The 27,688-nt window shown below is 42.5% G+C and overlaps 1 protein-coding gene and 1 non-coding gene across 3 annotated transcripts in view; one reads left to right on the forward strand and one right to left on the reverse strand.

Annotated features, from left to right (window-relative positions):
- cacna2d3a (calcium channel, voltage-dependent, alpha 2/delta subunit 3a) overlaps window positions 1–27,688 on the forward strand; it is a 167,803-nt gene that overhangs the window by 77,572 nt on the left and 62,543 nt on the right. For both annotated transcript variants that reach the window (XM_042339495.1, XM_042339497.1), the window contains 5 exons: window positions 2,186–2,299; window positions 11,814–11,892; window positions 15,031–15,164; window positions 25,112–25,174; window positions 25,998–26,078. In XM_042339495.1, the coding sequence (XP_042195429.1) occupies window positions 2,186–2,299; window positions 11,814–11,892; window positions 15,031–15,164; window positions 25,112–25,174; window positions 25,998–26,078 (471 nt within the window). The remainder of the gene's footprint in view (window positions 1–2,185; window positions 2,300–11,813; window positions 11,893–15,030; window positions 15,165–25,111; window positions 25,175–25,997; window positions 26,079–27,688) is intronic.
- On the reverse strand, window positions 24,400–24,473 carry trnaa-cgc. The gene has a single exon. It is a non-coding gene; the product is annotated as a tRNA-Ala (tRNA).

The raw sequence follows: 27,688 nt of genomic DNA on the forward strand, positions 1-27,688 counted from the left end.
GAACAAAAAGGTTACAATAAATATTTAATATCAAGCGATGCATAATCCATGAATCATGCACCTAAAAATACACTCCCTGCTGATCGGCCGCTTTCTGCTTTGTAACTTTGGTTTTTCAAGTTGCGTTATTAAAAAAAAGCAGTAAATAATGCATTACACAGTTCGCATCATGGACTTCTCTCACAGGCTTAAGATAGAGACTGAACACTCTGATGAGGGCGAAATCTTAAGGCAAGTTTCCTCTCGTTTACCAGCAGTCAGTAAGAACCTGGTTGTTAGTCGATTGGCGGATCCCATTTCCGGGGATAATAATCCCTTCAAACCAAAATAATAAATTTTTAAAAATTTGGTCGCTCAACCCACGTCTGTTTGTGGGGACGCTGCTGTGCGCCATTGGCTGCCGCGTTTCACCCACAAAATATACAGTCAATTCACTTTACAGTCTATTCTGTGAAGCGCTTTGAGACGTCTCGAAGACGTGATAAGGCGCTGCATCAAATGCAACTATTATTATTATTATTAAGGGTGCAGTAATATCAGGGCATTCGGTTTAGTAAACAGCAGAGTGAGTTCACTTTTGGGGTTACATTGCAGCTTCGTGGTTTGGAATCAGCTGAGGAACCATGAGAAGGGAAATCAAGGCTGTTTGTGTTGGTGTAAATCATAAAGTACCTACTAATTCCTCCAGAAAAGACAGGGGTTCAAGCACGCTGGAGCCTTACTGCACCCAGCGACAACTGCAATTATCTTCTCGCAAATGAATTGAGTCTCACCAGTGATTAAGCCATTTTTTCCAGTTCTTAAAGCAAATTAAATCAAATTCTTTGACATTTGAATGACTGGTAATCACAATAAAGACTTTAAATGTCAGAACGCATTGAAATCTTGGTGCCAAAATGATAAATCATTAGGAGCTAATTATAGTTCATCACTAAAACGCTTGTCGTTTGGCATTTATATTGTAAACACGTTCAGTCTCCTCGAGCGATTGAAAGACGATTGGAGATACAGACATACACACTTACACGCACACACTCACACGCATACACACACTACACACACACACACACACACACATATATATATATATAGGAGAAATCTCAGCCATTGGAGGCGGCATTTTATTTATAATATTTATAATATTTTCAAACACAAGTTAGATTTTGTTTTGGATTAGATTAAAAATAACTTATTATTAATAATAATAACACTTGATATGCATTTGATATAGCGACTTATCACGTCTGGGAGACATCTCAAAGTGCTTCACAGGATAAACTGTACAGTGAATTGCTTGTGTAGCTTGTGGGCGAAACAATTGCAGCCAATTGCGCACAGAAGCGTCCCACAAACAATCTGAGCCGATGGTTAAAACAATTCAAATCGTTGTTTTTTATTCCCCTTCTTTAAAATATATTTTTTTAAAATCTGCTCTGGAACGTGCTATTGTAGGCAAACCTGTGACACTGCATTACTGCCACCTGGAGGGTTAGCTACAGACCACACCAAACCCAATCCAACCGTCATTCCCTGCAGGAGCATTATCATGGAATCCTACAGCACAGGAGGAGGCCATTCAGCCCATCAAGCCTGTACAGTCTCTTTGATAGAGCTACCAACTAGTCCCCACACTCCTCCCCCGCTCTTACCCCACGTAGTCCCCATTCCCCCCGCTCTTACCCCAACTAGTCCCCACTCCCCCGCTCTTACCCCAAGTAGTCCCCAATCCCCCCACCCCCGCTCTTACCCCAACTAGCCCCCACTTCTCCGCTCTTACCCCAACTAGCCCGCACTCCCCTGCTCTTACCCCAACTAGCCCCCACTTCCCCGCTCTTACCCCAACTAGCCCGCACTCCCCTGCTCTTACCCCAACTAGCCCCCACTCCCCCCACCCCTTACCCCAACTTGTCCACACTCCCCCGTTTTTACTCCGAACAGTCCCACTCCCCAGCCCTGCTCTTACCCCAAGTCCTGCAAAATCTTCCTTTCTGTGTCCCTATCTAATTCCCTTTGGAAATGGCTTTGAGACGTCTCGAAGACGTGATAAGGCGCTACATCAAATGCAAGGATTATTATTATAATTATTATGGTGTTATTATTAGTATAGTGTTGATATTATTATAATAGTTATTATTATAATTATTGGAGAAACGTTGTCACTGTGACTTTTCTCTGCTTTGCCCAGATTAACCGCACAGCACACGGCAGTACATGTAGCCAAGCCATCATGCTGGTGACTGATGGAGCGGTGGACACTTACGACACGATATTTGCAAAATACAACTGGCCAGACAGGAAGGTAAGATATAATCCTTTCACTTCAGAGTTTACCATCGACGTTCCTCCTGACTGCGCCGAGTTTGTTCTTTATTGAGAATGTGAAGAACGTCTTCTAGTTGTACTTCAAAGAGCAAGTTGTGGTCAGACCTTAATAATAATGATAATAATAATCCCTGCATTTGATATAGCGCCTTATCACATCTTCGGGGACATCCCAAAGCGCTTCACAGAACATACTGTTTAGTGTAGTGTCTGTGTGTTTTGCGGGCAAAACGCGACAGCCAACTGCGCCCAGCGACATCCCACAAACACTCGTGGATTGAGTTAAGGCCACAACTCTATGGGCTTCATTTCAAAATGTTCTACGTCTGCCTGCTCGCTCTCACCGTTCGTCAATAGAGCGAACACTGGCCTTTGACGGCTGAAAACCTGCAGTCAAGGTCAAATGGTGAAGATTAACACGCTCGTGTCATAGTTGACCAGATTCATCTTTGATGCAAAAATTCCCGTCAAATCCCGGCAGTGCTTTTTGCTGACAAGTGTTTCCATCAGCAATCCCTGTAACTCAATTGTGCCGGTTGAGTGGACACGTCAGCAAGTCTTGGAGAGTTGATGGGACTATTTTACTGTAGGATTAAAGCAACCTCTACCAATATATATGAGGTTTGCTCCTGTCGACCACATCATTGTAAAAAAAAGGTCAACACTGCAGTGCAGAGAAGCCTAAAGGACGGGATGTTAGTTTGCATTTATTTTACAACCGTCAACCCATTGTTCAGACGCTAATACAATACAAGGCTCCGCTCAGCATTTAAAATATAGTTTAACGCGCAAGTTAAACCCTGTGCTGAAACCAACTGCGGTCATTGTTGCAGCTATTGTGCGTGTGCTCAAGTGTTTGTGATCGAGTTGAAAGAGTGGCAAGGTGCCATGTCCTTAAATCCATTGTAAGGAACGGAATAAGCGGAGTTGATTTGTTTCTCTGCCTTTTTTCAGGGACTTTTGTAAAAGGGTCATTTAGTGAGGGTCGAGCAGATTTGAGGATAAGAGTGAAAAATTGTGCATGGACACTTTTCACTGCTTTGTAATTGGGGTTTGAAAGATTGCAATGGGGAGGACGCTGAGACAACCAGTTTTATCAGGTACTGAAGCTGCTCCTCATTCTAATTATAGATTAATTGCCCAACTTTAACTTAAGGTAATGAATGCTTTGATTTCTCCGACACAAACATTCTTTGGAGGGTATTAATGTGTGCATTCACCAGTCAAGGAGATTTAAGAAACATTTGTGTTGGTTTTTTGGGCAAATTATCACAGGAATAATGAGCTTAAATTAACCGGGGAAATGATTGTTTGTTGGGTCGTGCTTTTCATTAAGTTAGGTGATTTAGCAGCGACTATCTTTTCCAGAGTAAAAGAGTTTACTGCTCATAAATATTCACATTTCTAAGGGATTTCTGTTTTTATTTCCGAGAAGGAAATTATGCATTAATGTACCCACAATTCACTTTACAGTGTATCCTGTGAAGCGCTTTGGGACGTCTCGACGACATGATAAGGCGCTGCATCAAATGCAAAGATTTTTATTATTATTTAAAAATGTTGACTTGAACATATGTAGGTGGTTACAGGTCAATAGGTTGACTGGAATACTGGGAGAGCAGTGTCATGGGTTCTTTAACGTCAACGTGAAATGGCAGATGGGATCTCAGCTTAATGTCTCGACCACTTCTGACAATGCAACACTCCCCCAGCAAAGCACTGAAGTGTCAGCCCACACAGAACCTCAAGCCACAACCAGCCCAGAGTGCTGCCAACCGAGCCAGGCCGACACACATAATCATAGGAGAGAAATTAAGCACAAAAAAGATAGGAAGAGAGAAAGAGGGAGTAGGGAGAGCGTGAGGGAGGGAGTAAAATGTTCAAAGGATTTATGCAGAACGGATTAACAGAAATGCCCAGAGATATTATCCTGCGTAGAAATGTAATGAGAGCATCCTGCAAAAAGGAATAAAGTATTGCTTTTGATCATCTCAAAAGTCTGGGAGAGGATGTGGTGATCAGACAGTCGGTCGTTCATTCAAACCTGTACGTCAGGGAATAATATATATCCTCAAAGAAATGCACAGGAAGGAAATGATCATAAAGTGTTTGGAGTTGACTGACTGACTGACTGACAGTGCAGGAGTGTTTACTGTCACTGTGTGTCTGTAAATCGAGTATGATGTACCCACTCAAGCAAGGCTGGAGCAATGTTCTGACCCAGTACGTTTAAAAGCAGGGTTTGAAATCATGGCAGCACATTGAAAACTTACATCTCCAAGTCATGGAGTCCTGGAGCTCAGTGGTTAGAGCACTCGCCTCGCAAGTGAGGTTCGATTCCCGGGCAGGATTGGGCAAGTTTCCTCACTCCACACGCACGCCTCTGTTACCCAGCTGTAAGCAAGAACCAATTATTAGCCGACTGGAGGATCGCTTTCCCGGGGGTAATAATCCCTTACAATTTTTAAAAAAAATAAAAATAAATTTGGTCACTCAACAGTGATTTGTGTGAAGCGCTTTCAGACGTCTCGAAGATGTGATAAGGCGCCGTATCTAATGCAAGGATTATTATCATTAAAATGAGGAATTTTAGGGGGAGGTAAGTAGCGATGCAGGTTTACACCCCCAATGGATTTGCACTGCACAAGGGGAGGGGAGGCTGTTAAAATACTAAATAAAGCCAGTTTCGGTTTCAGTCTCTTTCCCTCGGCCATTTGTAATGATCTTGCGACTGACTGAGTTTGAACGTGGGTTTCAGATGATGTTTGAACATGCTTTTCCTCATCGATCAGGGTTCATGGCTTCTTGGTCAGACTGCTGTGCAGCACAACGGTGTCAATGTCAGAGGGGAGGGCGAGCTATTGTGTTCAGCACCAATCCCTCCACCACACTCTCTCATTCACACTCACACTCTCACACACTCACTCACGCACTCTCACTCTCACACACACTCACACACTCACTCTCACACATACTCACACACAATCACACACTCTCACTCACACACACTCTCACCCACTCACGCACACACAGACTCACTCACTCACTCACTCACACACACTCTCACTCACACACACTCACAATCTCACTCACACTCTCACTCACACACACTCACACACACTCACACACACACACTCACAATCTCACTCACACTCTCACTCACACACACTCTCACCCACTCACGCACTCACACACTCACTCTCGCACACTCTCACACACTCACGCGCACACAAACTCACTCACACACTCACTCACACACACACACACACGCTCTCACTCACACACACTCTCACACACACACGCACACACACACTCACTCACACACACTCTCACACAAACACACACACACACTCTCACACTCACACAGTCACAAACTCTCACACACACACTCTCACACACTCACTCACATGCACACTCACAAACTCACACTGACATACTCACACACACTCACACACGTATATATATACACACACACATATATATACACACATACACTCACACCCGCACCAAAGAGCACTATTTACTAGCCCAGCACAACACTGACAACGGAAAGGCCCACTTTTTTCTGCTCCCTCAGCAATAAGTTGGCACTGCAGTTTTACTTAGATCTGATATCTCAATCGATTGATGCCACATTGATTAAAAAACAAGCTCAGCAAGTATCTTGGTAAGACTATAGAGACAGGTGCTGACAGAGAGGGGCAAAACAGCTCGCTTCCCCTTTCCAGTATTGTCATGAGATCCTTAAAATGCTCCGGATTGTTCGTCAAAATCTTGGCTTTAATATTTCACGCGAGAGGCAATGGCTCTGCCGGTGGCTGTGCTTCCAGCCGCTATACCCTGAAACTCTGGAACTCTCTCTCTCTATCTGTCCCTCCGCCTTGCCTCTTCCTTTCCCCATCTTCAGCAGAGGGCGAAACCTTGGGCAAGTTTCCTTACTCCACACAGAGCCTAATAATAATCCCTCCAAAACCAAAAACAATAACAAATTGGTCATTTTCAATCCACGACGGTTTGTGGGACATTGCTGTGCGCGATTGGCTGCCGCGTTCGCCCACAAATATACAGTCAATTCACTTTACAGTGTGTTCTGTGAAGCGCTTTGGGACGTCCTCTCGACGTGAAAAGCGCTATATCAAATGCAAGGATTATTATTATTATTATTCAGATCGCGCCTGATGTACCAACAGGTTAGAGATCCTCGTGTATTACAGTAAACATGAAAGGGCCTTAAAGCCATAGGCTGAATTTTTGTTTGGCAAGATATTTAGCCATCGTTCAAACCATCAGGAAAATGGTACACAGTCATTTATGTCACATAAAAAACAGGCCATCGCACATCTTTATAGCTGGGTATCGATCTTAACCTTCATAAATCCTAATGTCTTACAGTCTGAGATTTGAGGAGTTTATTAATCTACATCCTCCCTACCATCATGTTCATTAAATATGGATTTTCTTCCTGTATCTATTGTAATGAACCTATTAGGATTGAAGACCGATAGCCTTCGCTGCGAGTGATTATTTCCTCATGAACTTCGAGGACCTTACAGGCTGCTTATGTCTCATAATAGTCTCTACAGCAGTTTACACCCTAATAAATCAGGCGAGCGTTGCTGAGGCTCTCCCAGTAGTAATGAATCCTTCTGTTGCCTTTTCCAGTTCAGAGACACAAATAATGAAGCCAAACTGCCCCATCTGGCCATTCAATAGGATTGTGTTCCTCTGTGAGCAAAATCAAGGCACTGCAGGGAGCAGCTTATTCAAGCGTGACAGAGGTCACTCCATAGCAGGAGTGAATGATCGCAGTGAGAGATGTGACTGGCAGTAACAAATGAAGCTGTTTATAGGCTTTTATCATTGAAATTGCTTTTATTAGTTGTGCTGTCAGTTTTTTTTTAGTTTTCAAGGTGTCTGTCGCCTTCATTTCTCTCTCAGTCCCTTTATATTGCAATGTAACTCCTGGCGAATGTCTTTTTGCATTAGCTTTTATGATTCATTTGCTGTTTATTCTCGTTCGAGTTCTGTTTATTTAAGCCTCCTTTCCCACCTTTCCTGACATGTAAACAAAAATTGCCAAATATCTCCGCACAATTTTAAAAGTTGGTCAAAACAATTGTTTCAGTCAGGAACTTGCTTTGCCCTAAAGCCATCGGCTGAATCTTTGTTTGGCAAGATATTTAGCCATCGTTCAATTTGCCAAATTTTATGAAGCTAGATCTATGATAATAATAATAATAATAATAATCCTGGCATTTGACACAGCGCCTCATCACATCATCGAGACGTCTCAAAGCGCTTCACGGGATACACTGTAAAGTGAGTCGACTGTGTATGTGTTGTGGGCGAATCGCGGCAGCCAATTGTGCACAGGCTTGAAAAATGTTGTCTCCATTCTGCTGCTGCTATCGCACACATTCCTTCCTGACACATTCTCCCCTCCTCCCCCCACCCTCCCCCCTCACTGCACACATCACGAAAGATGAAGCGCGCGTGTGTGTGACAAGCACAATCTAACATTTACACTGCAGGAAGCATGGGCTGGCTCTATTCTCACCTGCTCGCTGGTGTGTGTGATACATTGTCATCTCTTAGGCGATTGCACAGGGCTTTGAAGACTGGATGTCAGTTGTGTGTGTGTGTGTGCGCGAGTGTGTGTGTGTGTGTGTGTCTGTCTGTACTGTACACGATAGCTGATAGAGAACGCAACTCTTATTTTGGATTTTCTAAACCACAAACGTGCTATGTCAGTGACGCCTCCCACCACGTCCGTAACCGCTCAGAGCAAGGAATTGACTGGAGACCAGTGGCAACTGGAACTCAGGCTGACATTGTCCTCCTTAACCTCAACGTTGAGGCCAATTTAACCTCCCCTCCCTCCCTCCCTCCCTCCTTCACTCACTCACTCCCCCCATCCCCTCAGCTCCCCACCCCCCCACCCCTATCGTTGACCCAGCAATGATCAACTGACGAGGCAGAGACATGAAATCGAAGCTTGAATTAAACCAGGAACATAACGAGAGCAATAAATAATATTTCAGCGCATGCTCAGTACACAAGCTCAGTTCAGCTCAGTCACAAAAGTTCAGTGTGTGTGTGTGTGTATGTGTGTGCGTGTGTATGAGTGTGCGTGTGTGTGTGTGTGCGTGCATGTGTGTGCGTGTGTGCCAGTTCGACAGAAACCGATTTTGGATCTGCCTGCCTAAAGAATTTCAGTTCCAAGGTAAATAAGGAAGCGATTATCCTATTGTCAATTGTGAGGGACATTTGTGTGTGTGCGCGGGTATTCGAATAAATCTAAATAGAAACGGGAACAGCTGTATCCCCTGAAACCATTCTGTACCGAGCAGCTGTGAATCCATCTCTGGATGCATTCGCGTGTTCTCTCTGCCAACGCAAAGCCGATCCCAGCTGGAATATTTCAAGCACGTATTAATTGGCGGAAAAATCTGAGGTAAAACAGACCAGGTCTCTTCTGAGTTCTATTCCACACGGCTGATCCGAACAGCCCACAACAATCGCTGTGGTTTCAAGGGGGCCGTAATATTTTAATAATCCAAAGTATGTAAATTCTATTTATTTATGGGCAATTTGGGAACAGCTTAATTCAAAACAATTCGGTTTTTTTTTCTCTCTCTCTCGTACGAGGGCCGATGATGAAGATTAATGCAAGATCTCGGGAGACTTCTCTCCAGTGATTTGTAGGTGGAATGGAGTTAACTGTTCACTTCGGGGTTAATTATAAACCCGGCGTTTAGGCAATAGTCACGTCTTTCTACCATTGAGCATTAATCGGGCTTGAGGACAAGACGGAGATTTCTTTCACTTCTGTCACATACATAAAGTGTTATTAAAGCTCTTGTGTTACTGTTGCCGGAGAATGCCTTGGGTCCTTTACGTTTCTGGAGGACAGGTTTTTGTTTAGGACGTACAGGACGTATATAACGTATAACGATGATTATTTCCACTTGTCAATTGTCAGTTCTTGAGGTCCTTTTTTTTTTCCTGCTGTGGATTAGAGCTACGCACAGTTCACTGTATATTTTTCGCTGCCTGTACCTGTGAAACGAGCATTGACATAAGTAAAAGGACAGTTAACGAGGATGTCTGTGAAGCGCTGTGAGACGTCTCGAAGACGTGATAAGGCGCTGTATCAAATGCAAGGATTAATATTATTATTATATATATATAAAGGAAAGCTCCCAAATGCTGATGGTAACTCTGAGTTAATGGAGACAGTGTCTGGTGCTATAGTGGTGCAGGAGAATGATTCACGTTTTGCTCTGAAACAGCAACAATTCCAAATGTTTCTGAGTTGCAACAAAACCGAATGAATTAAATGAATTTGCAGCGGTGAAACATTTGGTAGGAATAACTCTGCCAATTCCCCCCCCGATGTCACACCTTCAAGCGCTCTGGGACACTACCCTGTGGGAGGGATGCTATACAAATGTAGAGTTGTTCTTTTAGTAGTAGTAGTTGTTGTGAGCCGATGCCCTCAGGATTGCCTCTGCCACTGGTATTCCTTTACCCAAGAACATTAGTTACTTTTTAACAGGGCAATTGGATCCAGTTCTGTTCACACACTCACACACACACATACACACTCACACACATACTCATACACACACACATTCACACACACTCACATATACACACTCACACACATACACATACTCACATACATACACACTCTCACACACACACACACATTCACACACTCACATATACACACTCATACACATACACATACTCACACACATACTGACACTCTCACATACACACACACATTCACATACTCACATACTCACACACATACACACATACACTCACATACACACACTCACACACACGCACTTACACACACACACACTCACTCACTCACCCACATACACAGAGCCTTCAAGTAATAAAGTCCATTCGCAGCCCTTTGAGTTTTGATATGTATTACACAAGCCCCAGTTTCCTTTGATCCGTTCTAAGTATTTTGTTTTAAGTATTTTTTAAACAAAGGGCTGTTTCTTCCGACCAGATGTCTATTTACGTTTTTAGATCATTTAGTTTGTGCCAAATGTTTACCAAAATATTATAATGAACTTAAGGTTTGTAAATCCACAATCATTGATGGTTTCCGGGCCCCAGTCCTCTGTAGTGGTGCAGCCCTCCTCAATGGTCTTATAGTCACCACCCATCCCCACCCCACCCCCACCCCCAGGCTCCGCTACTGTTAAGTGCTCTGAGACGCTACCCTGGTGGAGGGCGTTATATAAGGGCAAGTTGTCGTCGTCGTTGTTTGCACACAGTCACGCTGCTGCGCACAGTATGTTTGCAGTTGCTGTCGTATCTATTGATAAAAACACGTTGAATGTTTCGCAACAACAACAAATGACAGTTGTATTGAACGTTTCTCACCAGGAGCTCGCCCCAAAGCCCTGGACAGTCAGGGATCCAGGAAATCAGACCTCGACTGAATGATGAAAGAGTCGTGTTTAAGTCCTGTAAATAATGTGGACCATATTTCTCATAATCCTTCGGGAACAAAGATCCCTTTTACTGAATTACCGTTGCAGAATAGCGCTGCAGAAATAATTTTTATAGGATTCTTTTCAACTGAAGTTTACTCAAGCAAAGGCTGGAACCACTGGAACTCATTCAGACACAGATACACCCACAATACACACACACACACACAATACACACACAATAGACACACATACGCAATACACACACACCACATATCCACACACAATACACACACACACACACCACACATACAATACACACATACACACACACACCACACATACAATACACCACATACACACACGCACACACACAAACACAGAGGACATTTGAGTTGATATCAGAATGAAAGACATTACTGCTGGGAGATGGAGTTAGGGTGGAGTTGTTTTCTAGTCAGATTCCAAGTTGCCAGAGAGGACCAACACTGCATTAAGTATGATTGTTTTTCCCATTTCCTACCCTTAACCATCCTCCATTACTTACTGAAGATTAGCAATTTGTGCGCACGTCAGCGCACACAGGGATCTTGGTTTGTGAGCGTAAACCCATTGTGTGTAAGACCTTTATAATCAGGAGAGAGAGGAGAGAGTTTGACTGTGTCAGCCTCGTTCGTTCATTGATTCAACTCACGTCTAAAACACAGTTAGGTCCAACCTGTAAATCTGCCTTCAAATGCCAGCCTCTTTGTGGAGGCGCGAGGCACAGAGAAACTACAGGAACCAAAGTAGGGAAGAAAATACATTTCGCCCACAACACATACAGTCACAGAACCAGAATTATACAGCAAAGAAGGAGGCCGGTTGGCCCATCGTATCTGTGCCGGTCAATTCACTTTACAGTGTCTCCTGTGAAGGGCTTTGAAACGTCTGGAAGACGTGATAAGGCGCTGTATCAAATGCACGGATTATTATTATTATTATTAACAGATGTAAAAGGCTAAAAGGTGTGTTTGTGCTTCTGTCCAGGTGCGTATCTTCACTTACCTAATTGGACGAGAGGCTGCATTCGCGGACAACCTCAAGTGGATGGCCTGTGTGAACAAAGGTTTGTCTCTGATTGTCACACGGAGAATAAATAACAAGTGACTTGTTCAGCGACAATGCAGAAACTCTTCTACTTTCACCGTGAAAGTCACACATGTTAGTAACCAGAGCGTTACCAATGATTCTCTTCCTGTATGAGAGTTTCACCTGCAGTGTGCAATCTGGCATGATTGTGCTGTATGTAGAGTCCTGTAGCTCAGTGGTTAGAGCTCTCGCCTCGCAAGCGAGAGGTCCTGGGTTCGATTCCCGGGCAGAGCGAAACGTTGGGCAAGTTTCCTTACACACACGCCTGTTTACCAGCAGTAAGTAGCAACCTGCTTCTTAGTCAATTGGTGGATGGCTTTTCTGGGGGGTAATAATCCCTTGAAAGATATAATAATACTAATTTGGTCTCTTCAATCCACGACTGTTTTTGGGGACGCTGCTGTGTGCAATTGGCTGCCGCGTTTCGCCCACAAAATATACAGTCAACTCACTTTACAGTGTATCCTGGAAAGCGTTTTGAGACGTCTCGAAGCCGTGATGAGGCACTGTGTCAAATGCAAAGATTATTCTTATTCTTATTATGTCGGCTATCACATAGAACAGCCACACGTTGTCTGCTTTGTATCAGTGCGAGCAGGACTACAGCAAATCCAAGCTGGGCGGAATATCTTTACTTCCCTAGTTATTTCACTCTTACCTAGGGCTGAGGAGAGCTTATGGATCAGCGTCTAAGCACATGGGCTAACGAACGAGAGGTTTTAATATTTGGATCTTAAACAAAGAATCTAAGAGACAATTTGAGTAACTGAAAGCAAATCATTTGAAAAGTGACGCGTCGTATGATATGTCGCGTCAGTGGACAATGATTTGAATTTCCACTCTTATGAATTTCCCAAACGCAAACTGTATAACTCAACATAAAAGTCTCAGAAAAATTGATGACGGGTATTTTGATGCAAAATTTCCATTGACATTATACAGATGTTTAATTGTAGGCTTAATAGCAACGATGATTGCTTCTGAGCTGCTTGGACTGTGAATGCGTTATGCCAAGGAAGTCAATCGGCCTGGAATGTATAATATGTGCCTGTGAGATTAGATATGCATTCTGAAATGTTGCTTTATTCGCCTTTAGGGGAGGCAGAAAGAAACTTTTAAGTACTCACTTAAATGGGTGTTTGGCTTGAGTCCCTGAGAAAGTGGCTTGCAGGTAACCAGCGGAAGCAACTGGCTCAATGGGCTGAACGGTCTATTGTTTTCTCGCGCATTTTCTTATGTAGAATTTCGCAGTGAATCACACAGCCACCAAGCAGGGAATAAAGAGTCAGAAACTTAGCCTTTAAATAGTTCTTAAACAACTCCACCACAATAATAATAACAGTAGTAGTAATAATCCTTGCATATTATACAGCGCCTTAGGACATCTTCGAGACGTCTCAAAGCGCTTCACAGAATCTCCTGTAAAGTGAATTGATTGTATATTTTGTGGGCGAAACGTGGCAGCCAATTGCGCACAACAGCGTCCGACAAACAGCCGTGGGTTGAGTGACCAAATTATAATGATTATTTTTTACATAGTCAAAGTAGCAGTTTAAATGTACAAAGCTGAGTGAATTACTCCAGGGCACAATTGTCATTTTACTGCTGATCAGACAGACAGACAGACAGATAGTCAAACAAATCTGCCATGGTTTTCTATGTACACCTTTTAAAGGGTTTACTTTTCCAGTCCCTGTCCTGAGACCAGGTATCTTGATTTTGATTTGACATCAAACACATGTGTTGGTATGAAGTTTGTGACTGTGGTGATTCAGAGACACCAATTGGGTGGTTTTGTGGTTGTAGCAGTTTCCCTCCAATGAGTTTCATTTGGGGGAGAATTGCACCTTGTCTGTACAGAGTGACCGAACAGTCGTGATACCACTATAATGTCCAATGAGTCGGAACGAAAGATGATTTTTTTTTAGATAATACGGTAGATATCAATTGGCTGCCACGTTTTGCCCATAAAACACACAGTCACTACACTTTACAGTATATCCTGTGAAGCGTTTTGAGACGTTTCAAAGAAGTGATGAGGCGCTATTTCAAATGCAAGGATTATTATTATTATTATTATTAATATCACGGCTTTTGGGTGACCCTGTATTTAGCTGCTGTTGTTGTACACTGAACAACATTGTGTTAAAGCTCACGGTGTAACATTGAAAACACATTCTAAGCTGATCTGGGTCTCGGCTCAATGATTACACTGTGGCTTAGGCGAGCGCTGCAGAGTGTAAAGCACATAACTGTCAAAGAGGTCACCAGCCCTAACATCAATTTTCTCTGCCACGATTTTCTCCCTGAATAGGCACCGATGATTGCGGTTTTTAAGTTATTTCCAGCTGCTTTTCATGGCTTTTTTTTAGTGTTTCCAGGACCAGAAAAGATCAACAAGACTTTTTTTTAAAAAAATCCTCAATGATAAAAAGAATAAATGGTCTTTCTGTGTTTTTAGGATCAATGGCAATATACCTTTAACATAATAGCGTTTCTGAAGAGAAGTATAAATAATATTTACTAAAATTCTGTGTTATCGCTAGGGTGTGGGGACCCGGCAGGTAAGTGTTGCTGAGAGGATTGCTCTTGAGGGAACCTGCACAGTTCACGATGGCCGAATGAATGACCTTCTTCTTTGCCGTGAATTTTTATGGTGGAGTCCTGTAGCTCGGTGGTTAGAGCTCTCGCCTCGCAAGTGAGAGGACCTGGGTTCGATTCCCGGGCAGGACAGGGCGAAACGTTGGGCAAGTTTCCTTACTCCACACCCACACCTCTGTTTATCAGCAGTGAGTAGGAACCCGGTTGTTAAATAATGCGGTCACTCAACCCACGACTTTTTGTGGGGACCTGCTGTGCGCAATTGGCTGCCGTGTTTCGCCCACAAAATACACAGTCAATTCATTTTACAGTGTATTCTATGAAACACTTGGAGACGTCTCGAAGACGTGATAAGGCGCTGTATCAAATGCCAGGATTATTATTATCATTATTATCATCATCATCATCACTGAAGTTTCTTTTCACAGTTTTCTCCTCTCTCTCTCTCTCTCTCCCTCTCTCTCTCCCTCTCTCCCCCTCTCTCTCTTTCTCTCTCTGTGTGTCCCTGTGGTAGGTTACTTCACTCAGATTTGTACTCTGGCCGATGTGCAAGAAAATGTCATGGAATATCTGCACGTTCTCAGCCGGCCAAAGGTGATCGATCAGGAACACGACATTATATGGACAGAAGCTTACATTGACAGCATTGTAAGTTGACTCGATTCCCTGAATTCCCCCGGGAAACGCTTCAATCATTTGTCCTTCATTCAGCTTTTAAACGACACCCGAAAACTATTCGGGTGAAGCATTTGCAGTACAAACGTACGTTGGGGTAAATGCCTTTCACATCGGGAGTATGTCCCACAGTGCTGGACGATCAAATGGGGAGACGCATTGTATTGGATTTTTTAAAAAAATATCCTTTGGTCATAAGTCTTTGTTCACTGCTTTGTTTTCCCTTTGGCCAGCATGTGGATGTGTCTTCGAACAACTTCGCAAGAGCTGGTGGGGGGAATGGGAGGGGGGGAGGAGAGGCAAAGAGGATAAAGAATTTATACAAACCTGATCAAACGTAGTATCGAGAGGATGAAGCATCGCAGGAAACAAAAGCAGGAAAGCGAGCGAGCGAGCGAGTGGAGCAGCCAGAATTCATGGAGAATGAATGTGAAGTTTGGCAAAGGAAGGGGCTGGAGTAAAGAGCACAAGTGTTGCCATCTGTACATGTGGTGTTGTGAAAATGCATTAGCATTTGGTAATCCATCGCCTACCAGATGGTTCCATTACATTTAATGGTCTCCTGAATAGCCGTGTTAGCCATAAGCCAAACTTTCATGGCCCATCCTCAACCTCCATTAACAATCACTGGCATAGGTTGTTAATGTCGATGTTAATGGTCAAAAGCACTGTTTTATCACAACAAAGAAACACAGTGAGTATCTGCCACTGGGAATATCAAAGCACGGTTCATTTTGTTTGAATGAGTTACTCGGAGTCCCTGTAGCTCAGTGGTTAGAGCACTCGCGAGCCACACACCTGGGTTTGATTCCCGGCAGGGAGAAACCTTGGGCAAGTTTCCTTACTCCACACACACGCCTGATAATAATCCCTCAAGAAAAAAAATACTAAAATGGGTCAATTCAATCCACGACTGGTTGTGGGGTACCGCTGTGCACAAATGGCTGCCGCGTTTCGCCCACAAAATTCACTTTACAGTATATCCTGTGAAGCCTTTGAGACGTCTCGACGACATGATAAGGCGCTGTAACAAATGCAAGGATTATTATTATTATTGTTTTGATGCTGTAACAAAGGTGACTGATGGAGGCTGTGTGATGCTGTATTGCTGTGTACGTTTATGGGGCTGTGATTGTGATACTCCTCCTCTACACATCAATATAAATAAATACTGCAGTGTTGCATCTGTTGATGGCATATACATACCCTACTGTTTTAACAGGTGCAATCAGACATTAACGCTCCATTCTGTTAATGGATTTAGCAGTCACATTTCATCGAGCGGTTATCAATGGATGATGGATAATGTCCTTAATGAAATACTTATCTGTTTTTCCGTGAAAACGTCAGCAAGTATTCCCGCCCCCCCCTCCAAGACCTGGGATAATACAGTAAAGTGTTTTGTTCCTATTCTTTGATCTTGCTATCAAGGATTTACATTGATGTAAAGCACATAAACTGCAATCTGTGTTTTCAAAAGAGTTATTTTTCACTTGCCTTTTGTCGACTGCTGGAATAGAGCTATATTTGGAGTATGACAGTGTGTCTGTGTTCTAAGTGGAAATTAAAAAGAGCAATTTAGTGTGAAGCATTCTAGTCAAATGTTTCAACCCCTTAGTGTGTCATTAAAGCTGTCATTAAGGCTGGCAAAGTGCATTTGTAAAATAGCTTATTGAAAATATAAATAATTCAGAAGGTAAGATTTAATCTTATTTTAAAGCTTTGTTATTATGTTTTTTTGAGGTCGTCTTAAAGTTTAAAATCAAGAGGCATGTTACCAGACAGCTATTCAATTTACTATGCGCAGAATAGTTTCTCCCACAAAGTATAGTCAATTCACTTTAAAGCATATTTTGTGAAGGGCTTTGAGACGTCTCAAAGACATGATAAGGCGCTGTATCAAATGCAAGGATTATTATTATTACTACTATTATTATTCAGTGTTGTGCTATCCTGCGGTTTGGCAGCTCAGAATATTATTTATTGGCTTTCAGGCAGTTTCAAGACTCCAGCTCCTATTGAGTCAGTGGAGCCCCATTGAGCTGCTAAAAGACATCCTCTCCATCACTCAAACAGCCTGGTACTGGAAGTGATTGATTAATTACATTTTAATCATGATAAATCTGTTAATAGCTATAGGGAGGCCGAGCATCTCCTCCCCTTTAACTGTAGGCAAGCGTCAAAGTGTCATTTCTTTGAACCATTCCCTTCAAGCTGAAGTTGTGGAGCTGTGTGTACATTCCGTGTCATGTTCATTTCAAATTCATCCAGATTTTTAAAAAGAAATCGAAAAAAAATAAGTGTTTTTTTTTACACGCAAAACAACTCTCGTTCAAGTGTCGAGTCACTCGGGCCACTGTGAAAACTGTGTTTCGCCCACAAAATACACAGTCACTGCACTTTACAGTATATTCTATGAAGCGCTTTGAGACGTCTCAATGATGTGATAAGGCGCTGTGTCAAACGCAGCGATTATTAATTGTCAAGTCACGAACAGCGGCATTGGCTGGAGAAGGCAGAGGGCAATCAGCCGAGGGCAACTACAACACAGCGGTGTCCTGTCTGATTGAGGTCACACTAGCGGGATTGCCATTGATATCCAACCCCCAGCCCAAACTCCCTGAAAGGTTCCTGTTCTCCCTTCAGCCCCAACTCAGACTCTCATCCCAAAGACAGCTCTTCAGCATGTAGTCACATTATCACCAACCAACAAAACCTCATCCCAGTGGAGCACTTAACACCCCATACAATCCATGTCTCTCACACTCATCAATTTGTTGAACGAGTCCAGGGCAGTAACAATTTAAATGCTATTATTTTTCAGTGTGAAGCACCTAATTCTTCACAAGGCAATAGGTTCTATCTTACACTGATGATGAGCTGTTCAAGGCATCTTTACGACTTTATAAGTGCTTAATGCAAAGATTTCTACTCTTAATAATCAGCCTAAAATGATTAAATCTTACACCGTGAGCCAGATTATCACTCAATGCATCGAATATGATAAAAAATAATCCCACTGTCCATTTTGATGACAGATTGATATTTCGCTTGAATGTGGACTAAAGGATGAGGTTCGAAAAATATAAATTATCCAGTTGCTGCTCATTTACTATTCTAGCTGCTCATTTCTGCTATTAATTCAAACCAGAAGTGTGTTTGGCAAAATTCTCACGAGCGACTCACTGAATATCCAACTCAAGGATTGTGTCCAGATGGTGAACAGTACGAACCCCGGCCATTAATTGTTCAGTTGTTCTTTGTTTCTTCTTCTTCTCCTTCTTGTTGCAATCAGTTCCCTCGGGCTCGGAAGGTAAACTCTTGATCCAGATTCTTGATCCCCTCATGCATCCATTTATAGCCCAAACGCCACATCAACCAAATAACTATTCAGTCTTCATCTCAATGTGAAAATGTTGCCCGCCCGTTTTGTTTCGTCTGAATGTAATTCTAACCTCCTTCGTGTCATTTTTTTTTCGCGCCTCGTAAATATGAAGAGATTTTGCAAGAATGCTGGCGATTTTGTGTATGAAAGAGCTAGATTTGAATCAACTTTAATTTGGAGATGATAATAATATAATAATAATCCTTGCATTTAATACAGCGCCTTATCACATCATCGAGACGTCTCAAAGAGCTTCACAGGATACACTGTAAAGTGAATTGACTGTATATTTTGTGGGCGAAACGATGGTTCTGTAGTTTAGCGAGGGTTGATCTTTGAGCGTCTAAGATTGGAATGTGATGGCAGGCAACCAGACACAAAGGTGAAAAGATTTTAATCAAATTTAATCTTTTTTTTTAAAAAAAGTTCCAAATAATCAAGAAGCTACCCTACGGCATCGGTGGACTGTAGCTTCCCTCATCAATTAGGCTCTTGGCTCGGGTAAGGTGGTCCTAGCTGGACAAGCAGTGCGAAAGCTTGGCCAGACAGCGACATCAGTGGCCAAGTTATGTGGCTTTAGCTGGTTAGACTCCAGCAGTTACCCCCAACGTACACTCTGGGCTCCCCCCCAATCCTTGGCTCTCGCCAATCTGCGCCTAATACTTTCTGGAATTAGATGCGTCCCTCCGGAGAGAGAGAGAGAGAGAGAGACGGAGAGAGCATTCCACTCCGACAATCTATCTCTGGGATTTCCATATTTTGGTGAGGAGGCACGGAAATCTCGGCTTGGCTTGGAAACCCGGCGCTGGGTTTCCGTGTGTGCCAGACAGCCGGCTGGGCAAAATAATAGAGAGACAGCACAGATCAATTTTTTTCTCCTTCCTGCCTTGGCCCCAAGCCTTGCTTTTTGTACAGGATTCCTGTTGACAGAGGAATCTGGTCATCTCTGTTTGCAGTGTTTCATCCGAGTGTCTGTGATCTACACTAGGTGGCAGTCTGTCCCACAAATTAACACTTAACAATTCTAAAACCTTGCTGTTAAAGGTAGAAATAACCCTTGCTTATTATCAGCACGTATTCAAATCCTTGTTCAGTCCATAATAATAATAATGATGACAATCCTTGCATCTGATACAGCTGCTCAGCACGTCTTCGAGACGTTCTCAAAGCGCTTCGCAGACTATACTGTAAAGTGGAGTGACTGCATTTTGTGGGCGAAACGCAGAAGCCAATCAACACAGCAGTGTCCCACAAACAGTTGTGGATTGAATGACCAAATTAGTATTTTGTTTGTTTGTTTATTTATATTTTAAGGGATTATTACCCCCGGAAAAGCGATCCGCCAATCGACTAACTCCTCTCGCTTGTGAGGCGAGTGCTCTAACCACTGAGCTACAGGACTCCACCAGTTTTACTGGTTTGGAACAAAAATGTTCTCTCTGTCCACTCCGATGATTTATCATATAAAGTCATGGTTTTTATCCAGTAAGTACAGATACTTGGATGTGTTGCTCTTGCTGTGGGTGCCCCAACTCTTTTTTTCCCACCACTGACAAAGATTTACTGCCCTCCTGGTCACTCCCAGCTTTTATTGATTTAAGGTTTGGTGTCTTCCTGACGCTCTTAAAATAATATACAATATTTTGTCAACTAACACACACAATGTTTCTCCTGCAACATATACATTGGGTAAGCAAATTTGCTGTTTATAACTACTAAAATGTATGTTTTATGTTACTTGTCTGCTCGGTTGAGAAGTATTTCTCTCTTTGAGAAACAGCCGTCCCCACAGAACTTTCCAAGTAACAATGTCACCCACAGATTTCAACGTTTTCTGCTTCAAGTCCTTTTTATTGGGTCATTTAATGAACATGAACAGCAGGTCCCAGGGAGCCAATCCGTCAGACCCTGTGCTGATCAGAACTGCTTACAGTGTCGGTATTGCCATTGACAGTTACCCTCTGTCGGTCATCACCTTGATGGTGTGTTGCAAGTCATTGCTCACTTGTTGAATCTGTTTTTCAAGCCTCCAGTTCACCCGGATTTATTTCCGTTCATGTTTTTTATTGTCCCTGGGCTGTTTCAACCCTGTTACTAGCCTCCAGCCTCTGTTTCTCTGTGCTCTGTAGAAGTGCTGTGAATGATTTCAGCGATATGATTACCATCTTTAAGATCCTGAAGGGCCTAATAATGTAGACCGTGGTAAGCTGTTTTATCTTGTACTGAACAGTAGAAAACCAGGCGATTGAGGTGGGGGTTAAATTCAGAACAAATTTGCGGAAACCTACTTCAGTGAGCGAGTAGAAAACTTATAGAGCAGGCTCCCCAGGGAGACAGACGGTGGAAGCAGAAAGTGTTGTTTCAAGAACAAATTAGATGGATTTCCACTAGAAAATAGTATCCGGGGGATACAGTGTATAGTTTGGGGACGCGACATGTCAGGAGAGTGGAAGGCGAACGAGATGGACCTTGGTCTTGGCCGAGCAAATTCTTATGTTAACTTCGATGCTTTTAAAATAAGGTACTTGGAGGCAATGCACCATTTTTCTCCCATTTATTTGTTTTACACTTTCTACCAAAGTATTTTGTCATTTGTGTATCTGCTGTGAATCCTGAGTGCTAGGGTGTGAACATGATGAATGGGGTATATGTTGGTGCGAAGAACGTCACCAGAAGAAAGTACAAAATTGCTAACTGATGTCAGTAATTGTATCCCATTTGGATGCCTCAACACCAGTGTAATTTAAACTAAATTATTTTCCCATCTGCCAACGTACATACAAAAGTATCAGCAGAGTATGCTATTAAACTCTGAAACTCTCTCCCTCAATCCTTTCGCCTCACTCCCCACTTTCAAATTCACCAAATAAACAGTCGCTGAACATTACAGTGAATTCTTTGAGGTGTCCTCCACGTATGAAAGGCTCTGCATCAAACGTAAGGATCAGTGGTAATCCTTTCCTCTGCCTCGTGAAGCTTTAGACTGGTTTAAATACAGGAGAGGTTTTGGAGTTCTCTTCCTGTTCTCACCGTCGTTTCAGAAACACCTTGACTGGTTGCACTTTTCTTTTATTTTTTTTAAAAAAAAGAATGCCCCCCAGCCTATCATTAGCATGTTTCCTACAGTACTCTCACTGAATACTCCCTACATTTGTCACACATGAATGTGGCTCACATTCCCTCACTCTAAGGTATATGACTCTCTATTCAGATGGGGTTAGAGATAACAGGCGGTTTCTAATTAATATGTAGAGGAGAGGATACTCGAGATTCCTAGCTCCATGTTCGGTCTGTAATCAATAAGGAAAGACCTGGGAATTTGAGAATTCCCCAACAGATTAAACGGAATTAGGGAATGAGTAATGGCTTAGAGTGGACCCTTTGGCTCGATTACAATAATTGCACTGTTTGGCAGCCGGGTTTGTCTGAAGAACATCCAAAGCTGTTGAAGCTATTTGGGAAATTCTGAGTACTTACATATTCTCTCTCTCACACACACACATACAAACACACACACATACAAACACACATACATACATACACACACACATACAAATACACACATACAAACACACACATACAAACACACACACACATACACACTCGCACTCACATGTACCTGTTAACTGGATTGTATATTTGACAATCCCCAGCTAGAACACTTCCTTTGTGTTTCCCGCCTTACAATTGTTAGATGACCGTTTGTGTTAAGAATTCCCCAACAGATGAGTGGATGGAGTGAGGAATAATTGTCTCGCTCTCGGCAAGGAATGAGATCACCTCGCTGGTTATCGATAATTACTTTGCTCTCAGGAACCGCTGATTTACTGGAAATTGTGAAGAAATTCTTGTTGAGTTGAACGTATCAATTGTAGTATCACGTCCTTGAGACATTACAGAGCACTTCACAGGATATACTGTAAAGTGTATTGACTGTATATATTTTGTGGGCGAAACGCGGCAGCCAATTGTGCACAGCAGTGTTCCCACAAACAGCCGTGGGTTGAGTGACCAAATTATTATTATTACCCCAGGAAAAGCAAATCCGCTAATCGACTAACAACTGGGTTACTACTTACAGCTGGTAAACAGAGGCGTGTGCGTGGAGTAAGGAAACTTGCCTAAGGTATCGCCCTGCCCAGGAATCGAACCCAGGTCCTCTCGCTTGCGAGGCGAGTGCTCTAACCACTGAGATACAGGACTCCACAATATATTGAAGTCAAGTGGTGCGATTCGAAAGCAAATGGAGTTTGTTATTGAAACTCTCTGCGGAGGTGGTTTTGGCTTCACATCAACTCACTGTAAACACAGATGGTGTAGATTGGGTTGGGTTCTGGGCAGGGATGATGCCTTAATTGTTTTTTTTGGCATTCCCAATGGATCACACCTAAAGGAGAACTTTTTAGGCATAATTTTTTCCCCCACATTATTTGAGGAACCAGTGAGTGCACTGAGCAGACAATCCTCCTGTTGTGGTTGGGAGCAGGAAATGTAGGTCACGGCGGTGCGCAGAGCTCCACTAATCACTCTTCAGCCTTTTTAATGTTATTAATGTGATGTTGCTTCACTTCCAGCAGCACCAACACATCACAGGACGGTGCTTAGACATGGTTAACATTGCTGCTTTTTCTATTTATGAACCGCCACTTCCGGCTGCACCAGAAATCTATCTCGCAGTCTGTTTTCGTCAAGATTAGCAATTGCCCAAATCCTGTCAGATTAAGAGCCTATAGACAGAACGCCTGAGATGTGGGCAGCTGAAGATTGATTGTTGCTTCAACCTCAGTGACTGAAGCTTCCCAATTGCAAAGCTCCACAGTCTTAAAATTGCCCGGTGCTCGCTGATCAGATAGATCGCAGCATGTGGCCCATAGCAAGCTAAAATGTGAAATGATTGAATATTTGATTCAAGTAGGTTTAAGAGTTGTGCATTTTCCATGCAGCTTGGTGCTGTGATTTACAAGTGACGCAACACAGTAGAGTAACCTGGAGCTATGATATTAAAGAGACACTTGACATGAATAAGTAAGAACGTGAAATAAATAGGATGAGAAGGGACAGAGGCAGAGCCACCGCTATGGAAATGTGGAAACATGAGAGGAAATGGGGCTAACACACACGGATAAGAAAGTGTTAAAGGATTAGCTCAAAGATCAGAGCTAATGCATTCACTGATCTGTTCGTTGGGCTGTTCATAAGATGGATCGCAGTGTCATTCACACAAAACCAACGCATGAAAGAGATTGTGGATGCTCTAGTCAACTTTAGGTCAAATGCAGTTAACAGATTTATTATGACATGAAACAGGATAAATGATGTATATCTGATAAGTGGTTGCTGAAATATAATGATTATGACAATGCTGATTTTTCACTATTCTCGCACAGCGATCAGAATTAGTGTGACATACATCTGTACCAATATATAAGGCCGCGTTCCGTTTGTGAATCTTTTTTTTCAAAGAATATATAATTTGCAGTCGAGCAAGATGCAAATACATAGCGCTTATTTTACCAATTTATTCCTCTCAATAATAATAATCTTTGCATTTGATACAGCGACTGATCACGTCTTCGAGACGTCTCAAAGCTCTTCACAGGATACACTGTCAAGTGAATTGACTGTATGTTTTGTGGGCGAAACCTTGGCAACCAATTGCGCACAGCGGAGTCCCACAAACAGCCGTGGATTATTATTTTTATTTATTTTTGAAGGGATTATACCCCCGGAAAAGTGATCTGTCGACCGACTGACAACCAGGTTCCTAGTTACTCTGGTAAACAGAGGCGTGTGTGTGTGGAGTAAGGAAACTTGCCCAACGTTTCGTCCTGCCCGGGAATCGAACCCAGGTCCTCTCGCTTGCGAGGCGAGTGCTCTAACCACTGAGCTACAGGACTCCACAAGACTCTTCAATCGAAACCCTGTTTGAAAATTGTTTTATCAAACGTGGTGCGACACTGAACATTCCAGCCCCAAACAGCGTTTTCTCTTCAAGGCTACATTTTAATTTTCCAGCCTTTATTAAACATAGGAATGACTTCCTAAACTTACATCAGAAAAAACAAATGCGCTCTGTGACTCCCACGGCCTGTTAAGTTATGCCATTAAGTTACGTGTCGCTCTCAATGGTTTTATTGACGAATTTCTGCGTCGTTAAATTGTTTCTTAACATTACGAGCAACAGCAGGCAACGAGAAGCCAGAACACAAGAAGCGTCATTACTTTGTGAGGTTTTTTTTTTCCCCCTCAAAATAACAATCAATAACGATACAAGTATTCAGAAGCAAAGGACGTACAGGCCATTAAGCTTTTGCTTGACTGCTGGTAAAATGATAGAAGTTAAACGTGACTATACGGGAAGCGATGAGATTTGTGAGGTGTTCTGGTCTGATGGAAGAAAAAGAAAATAATCTTCAAAGCTGCTGCTGTGAGGGTCTGACGAGTCTGTGTTGCAGGTTATGAGTGGAGGTAATGTAGCGTATAATCCATGGCAACACAATCATTTTTCCTTCCGTCCCTGTGCTTTATCCCCCAGTTTGCTGGTCAGGATCTGATGACCACTGTTGCCATGCCAGTATTTAGCAAGAAAAATGAAACTGTGAGTAACGTCTTTGTTATGTGAAATACGATCATTCATTTCCAGCCACAAACAGCGTTTTCTCTTCAAGACTACATTTTTATTTCCCAGCCTTTATTTAACATATGAATGATAGAAGTTCACCTTGACTATATGGGAAGCGATGATATTTGTGAGGTGTTCTGGTCTAGTTGGACATTCAGGAGAGAAATTATTAATATTAATAAGAATAATAATCCTTGCGTTTCATACAGTGCCTTATCACATCTTTGAGACGTCTCAAAGCTCTTCACAGGATACACTGTGAAGTGAATTGGCTGTATATTTTGTGGGCAAAATTCCGTAGAATTGTTTGAACCTTACGGCACGGAAACGGCCATTCAGCCCAACTAGTCCATCCCGCTGTTTATACTCCACACAAACCTCCACCACTCCTCGTCCCCTCTGCATTACCCCTCTATTCCCTTCTCTCTTGTGCAGGCATCAGGTTTTCTCTTAATTACTTTGCTATAAAATTGATTCTTCAGCCGTGATCTTTCATCTTTTATACAGTCAGATTAAACATGGAGGGGTGTGGTGTAGAGCTTTGTGTGACAGAATGGTGGGATAATAATAATAAGAGTAATAATGTTGATAATAGTAATAGTAATAATAATAATAATCCTTGCATTTGATCCTTGCTGGAGGGAGGGGGAGGGTAGAATGTCAAACAGGAGCTAAAGTCCCCGATGAGATCAAAAGGGAGAAAAATAAGATGCAAATTGAAGGTGAATTAATAATTGAAGGGTTTATATTCCAGGAATAAAACCGTTCTTTTTTCCCTGTGGTTTCCATATTTTATCAGCGCACATTAGGTATCCTTCTGGGTGTGGTGGGCACTGATGTTCCAGTCAAAGAGCTTCTGAAGATTATTCCAAAGTACAAGGTAAGCAACAGTCAAGTCAAGCCAGGTATGTTTGTGGGTGATGTTTTGCGCTGACAGCCTGTGTGGGTTATGAACGCATATCTCTAATGTTCTCAAGTCCTCGGGCAGGAGGTCAATGTAAGGAAAGTAATCTTCATTCGAACGCGATAGAACTGAAGTCCGATCATCGTGTTATTAACCGTGAAGGAAAGAGCGAAGCCAGGAAAGGAAATGGTGTTGTAATTATCAATCATAGGAACATAGGAAAACAGGACCAGGGGGAGGCCATTTAGCCCATCGAGCCTGTTCCACCGGTTTATTAGGTTTGGGCTGTTCATCTAATCCCAGTGCCTGCCCCTCACACAGGCCAACATCCCAGAGCACTAATAGCTCTACTCCCCAAGTATCTTGTCTCTCTCTCCCTGTTGATTCACAACTACAGCTTTCTATGCAGGAGTGACCCACAACTTCACAACCCTCTGTGTGAGGAAACACTTGCTGACCTGTCATTCACTGACAATTCCCAATCAATAGGAAGCCGGTGGGAACCCAGTTTCCAAGAACAGGAAATTTATATTTACGGTGCAAATCTCAAGACATGTACAGATCAATGGCGAAACCACATTTGGATTGTCTGCCTGGACTTTCACCTTCGAGAGGTTATTAGTGGGTTGGTGGGGGTTCAAAGAATGATGCGGATGATTGTGGTGAGTTAGAAGCCAGATCCTTTGCTTTTATGGGGAAAAAAGATTGAGATGAACAGAATATGATTCAAATACCCCATCAGAGCAACGTACTGAAGATCAATAATAATAGTAATCCTTGCATTTGATATAGCGCCTTATCATGTCTTTGAGCCGCCTAACAGTGCTTCACAGAATATATTGTAAAGTGTAGTGACCGTATATTTTATCGAGTACAATAATGGCCAGAGATACGCCAAAAGACCCCTTTCTGTGCAGAAAATTGCACCCACAAAATATACAATCAATCCACTGTACAGTAAATCCTGTGAAGCGCTTTGAGACTTCTTGAAAACGTGATAAGGCTCTGTATCAAATGCCAGGATTATTTATTATTATTAAAATACCTGTATCCAGTGTGAGGTCCCAAAGCCACACGTTTCTGAAAACATGAATACGATGAGAATCATCAGAAATAGAAAGTCCAGTTGTTTAATTTATTAACAGATGGTTTGATATGCGCTAACGTATTTTTGATGACTGCATAACAAGCTGTTTGAATTGGCTGAAATTATTTAAACGGAATTTCCACTGTGCTCGCTACATTATAGTGGATTAGGGAAGATGTCAGTGACAATTATAGACTAGTATGTGTGTCTAACTGAGTAAATTGTAGGTAAGTCAGCTGGACATTTTCGAGACTGCAATTAGTTTCCCTTCCGCAGAGCAGAGCATTTGTGGTAAACAAGAACCGTCTTAAAACAACTGGGGTTTTTTTTTAAGTTTTTTAAAAAAAGTTATTTCTTGGGTAAAGACCTGAAGAATAAAATGAGCGGATGGTAGTATTTCTACTGCCACTCTGTGAGAGAAATGATTTTGTTTTGCCTTCCACGGTCATAGTGTAAATCCAGCACTGTACATGTCGTGGTGTTATAGTGTTTCGTTGAG

Source organism: Callorhinchus milii, unplaced genomic scaffold (assembly GCF_018977255.1).
Source record: "Callorhinchus milii isolate IMCB2004 unplaced genomic scaffold, IMCB_Cmil_1.0 Scaffold12, whole genome shotgun sequence".
In the NCBI taxonomy this organism is placed as follows: domain Eukaryota; kingdom Metazoa; phylum Chordata; class Chondrichthyes; order Chimaeriformes; family Callorhinchidae; genus Callorhinchus; species Callorhinchus milii.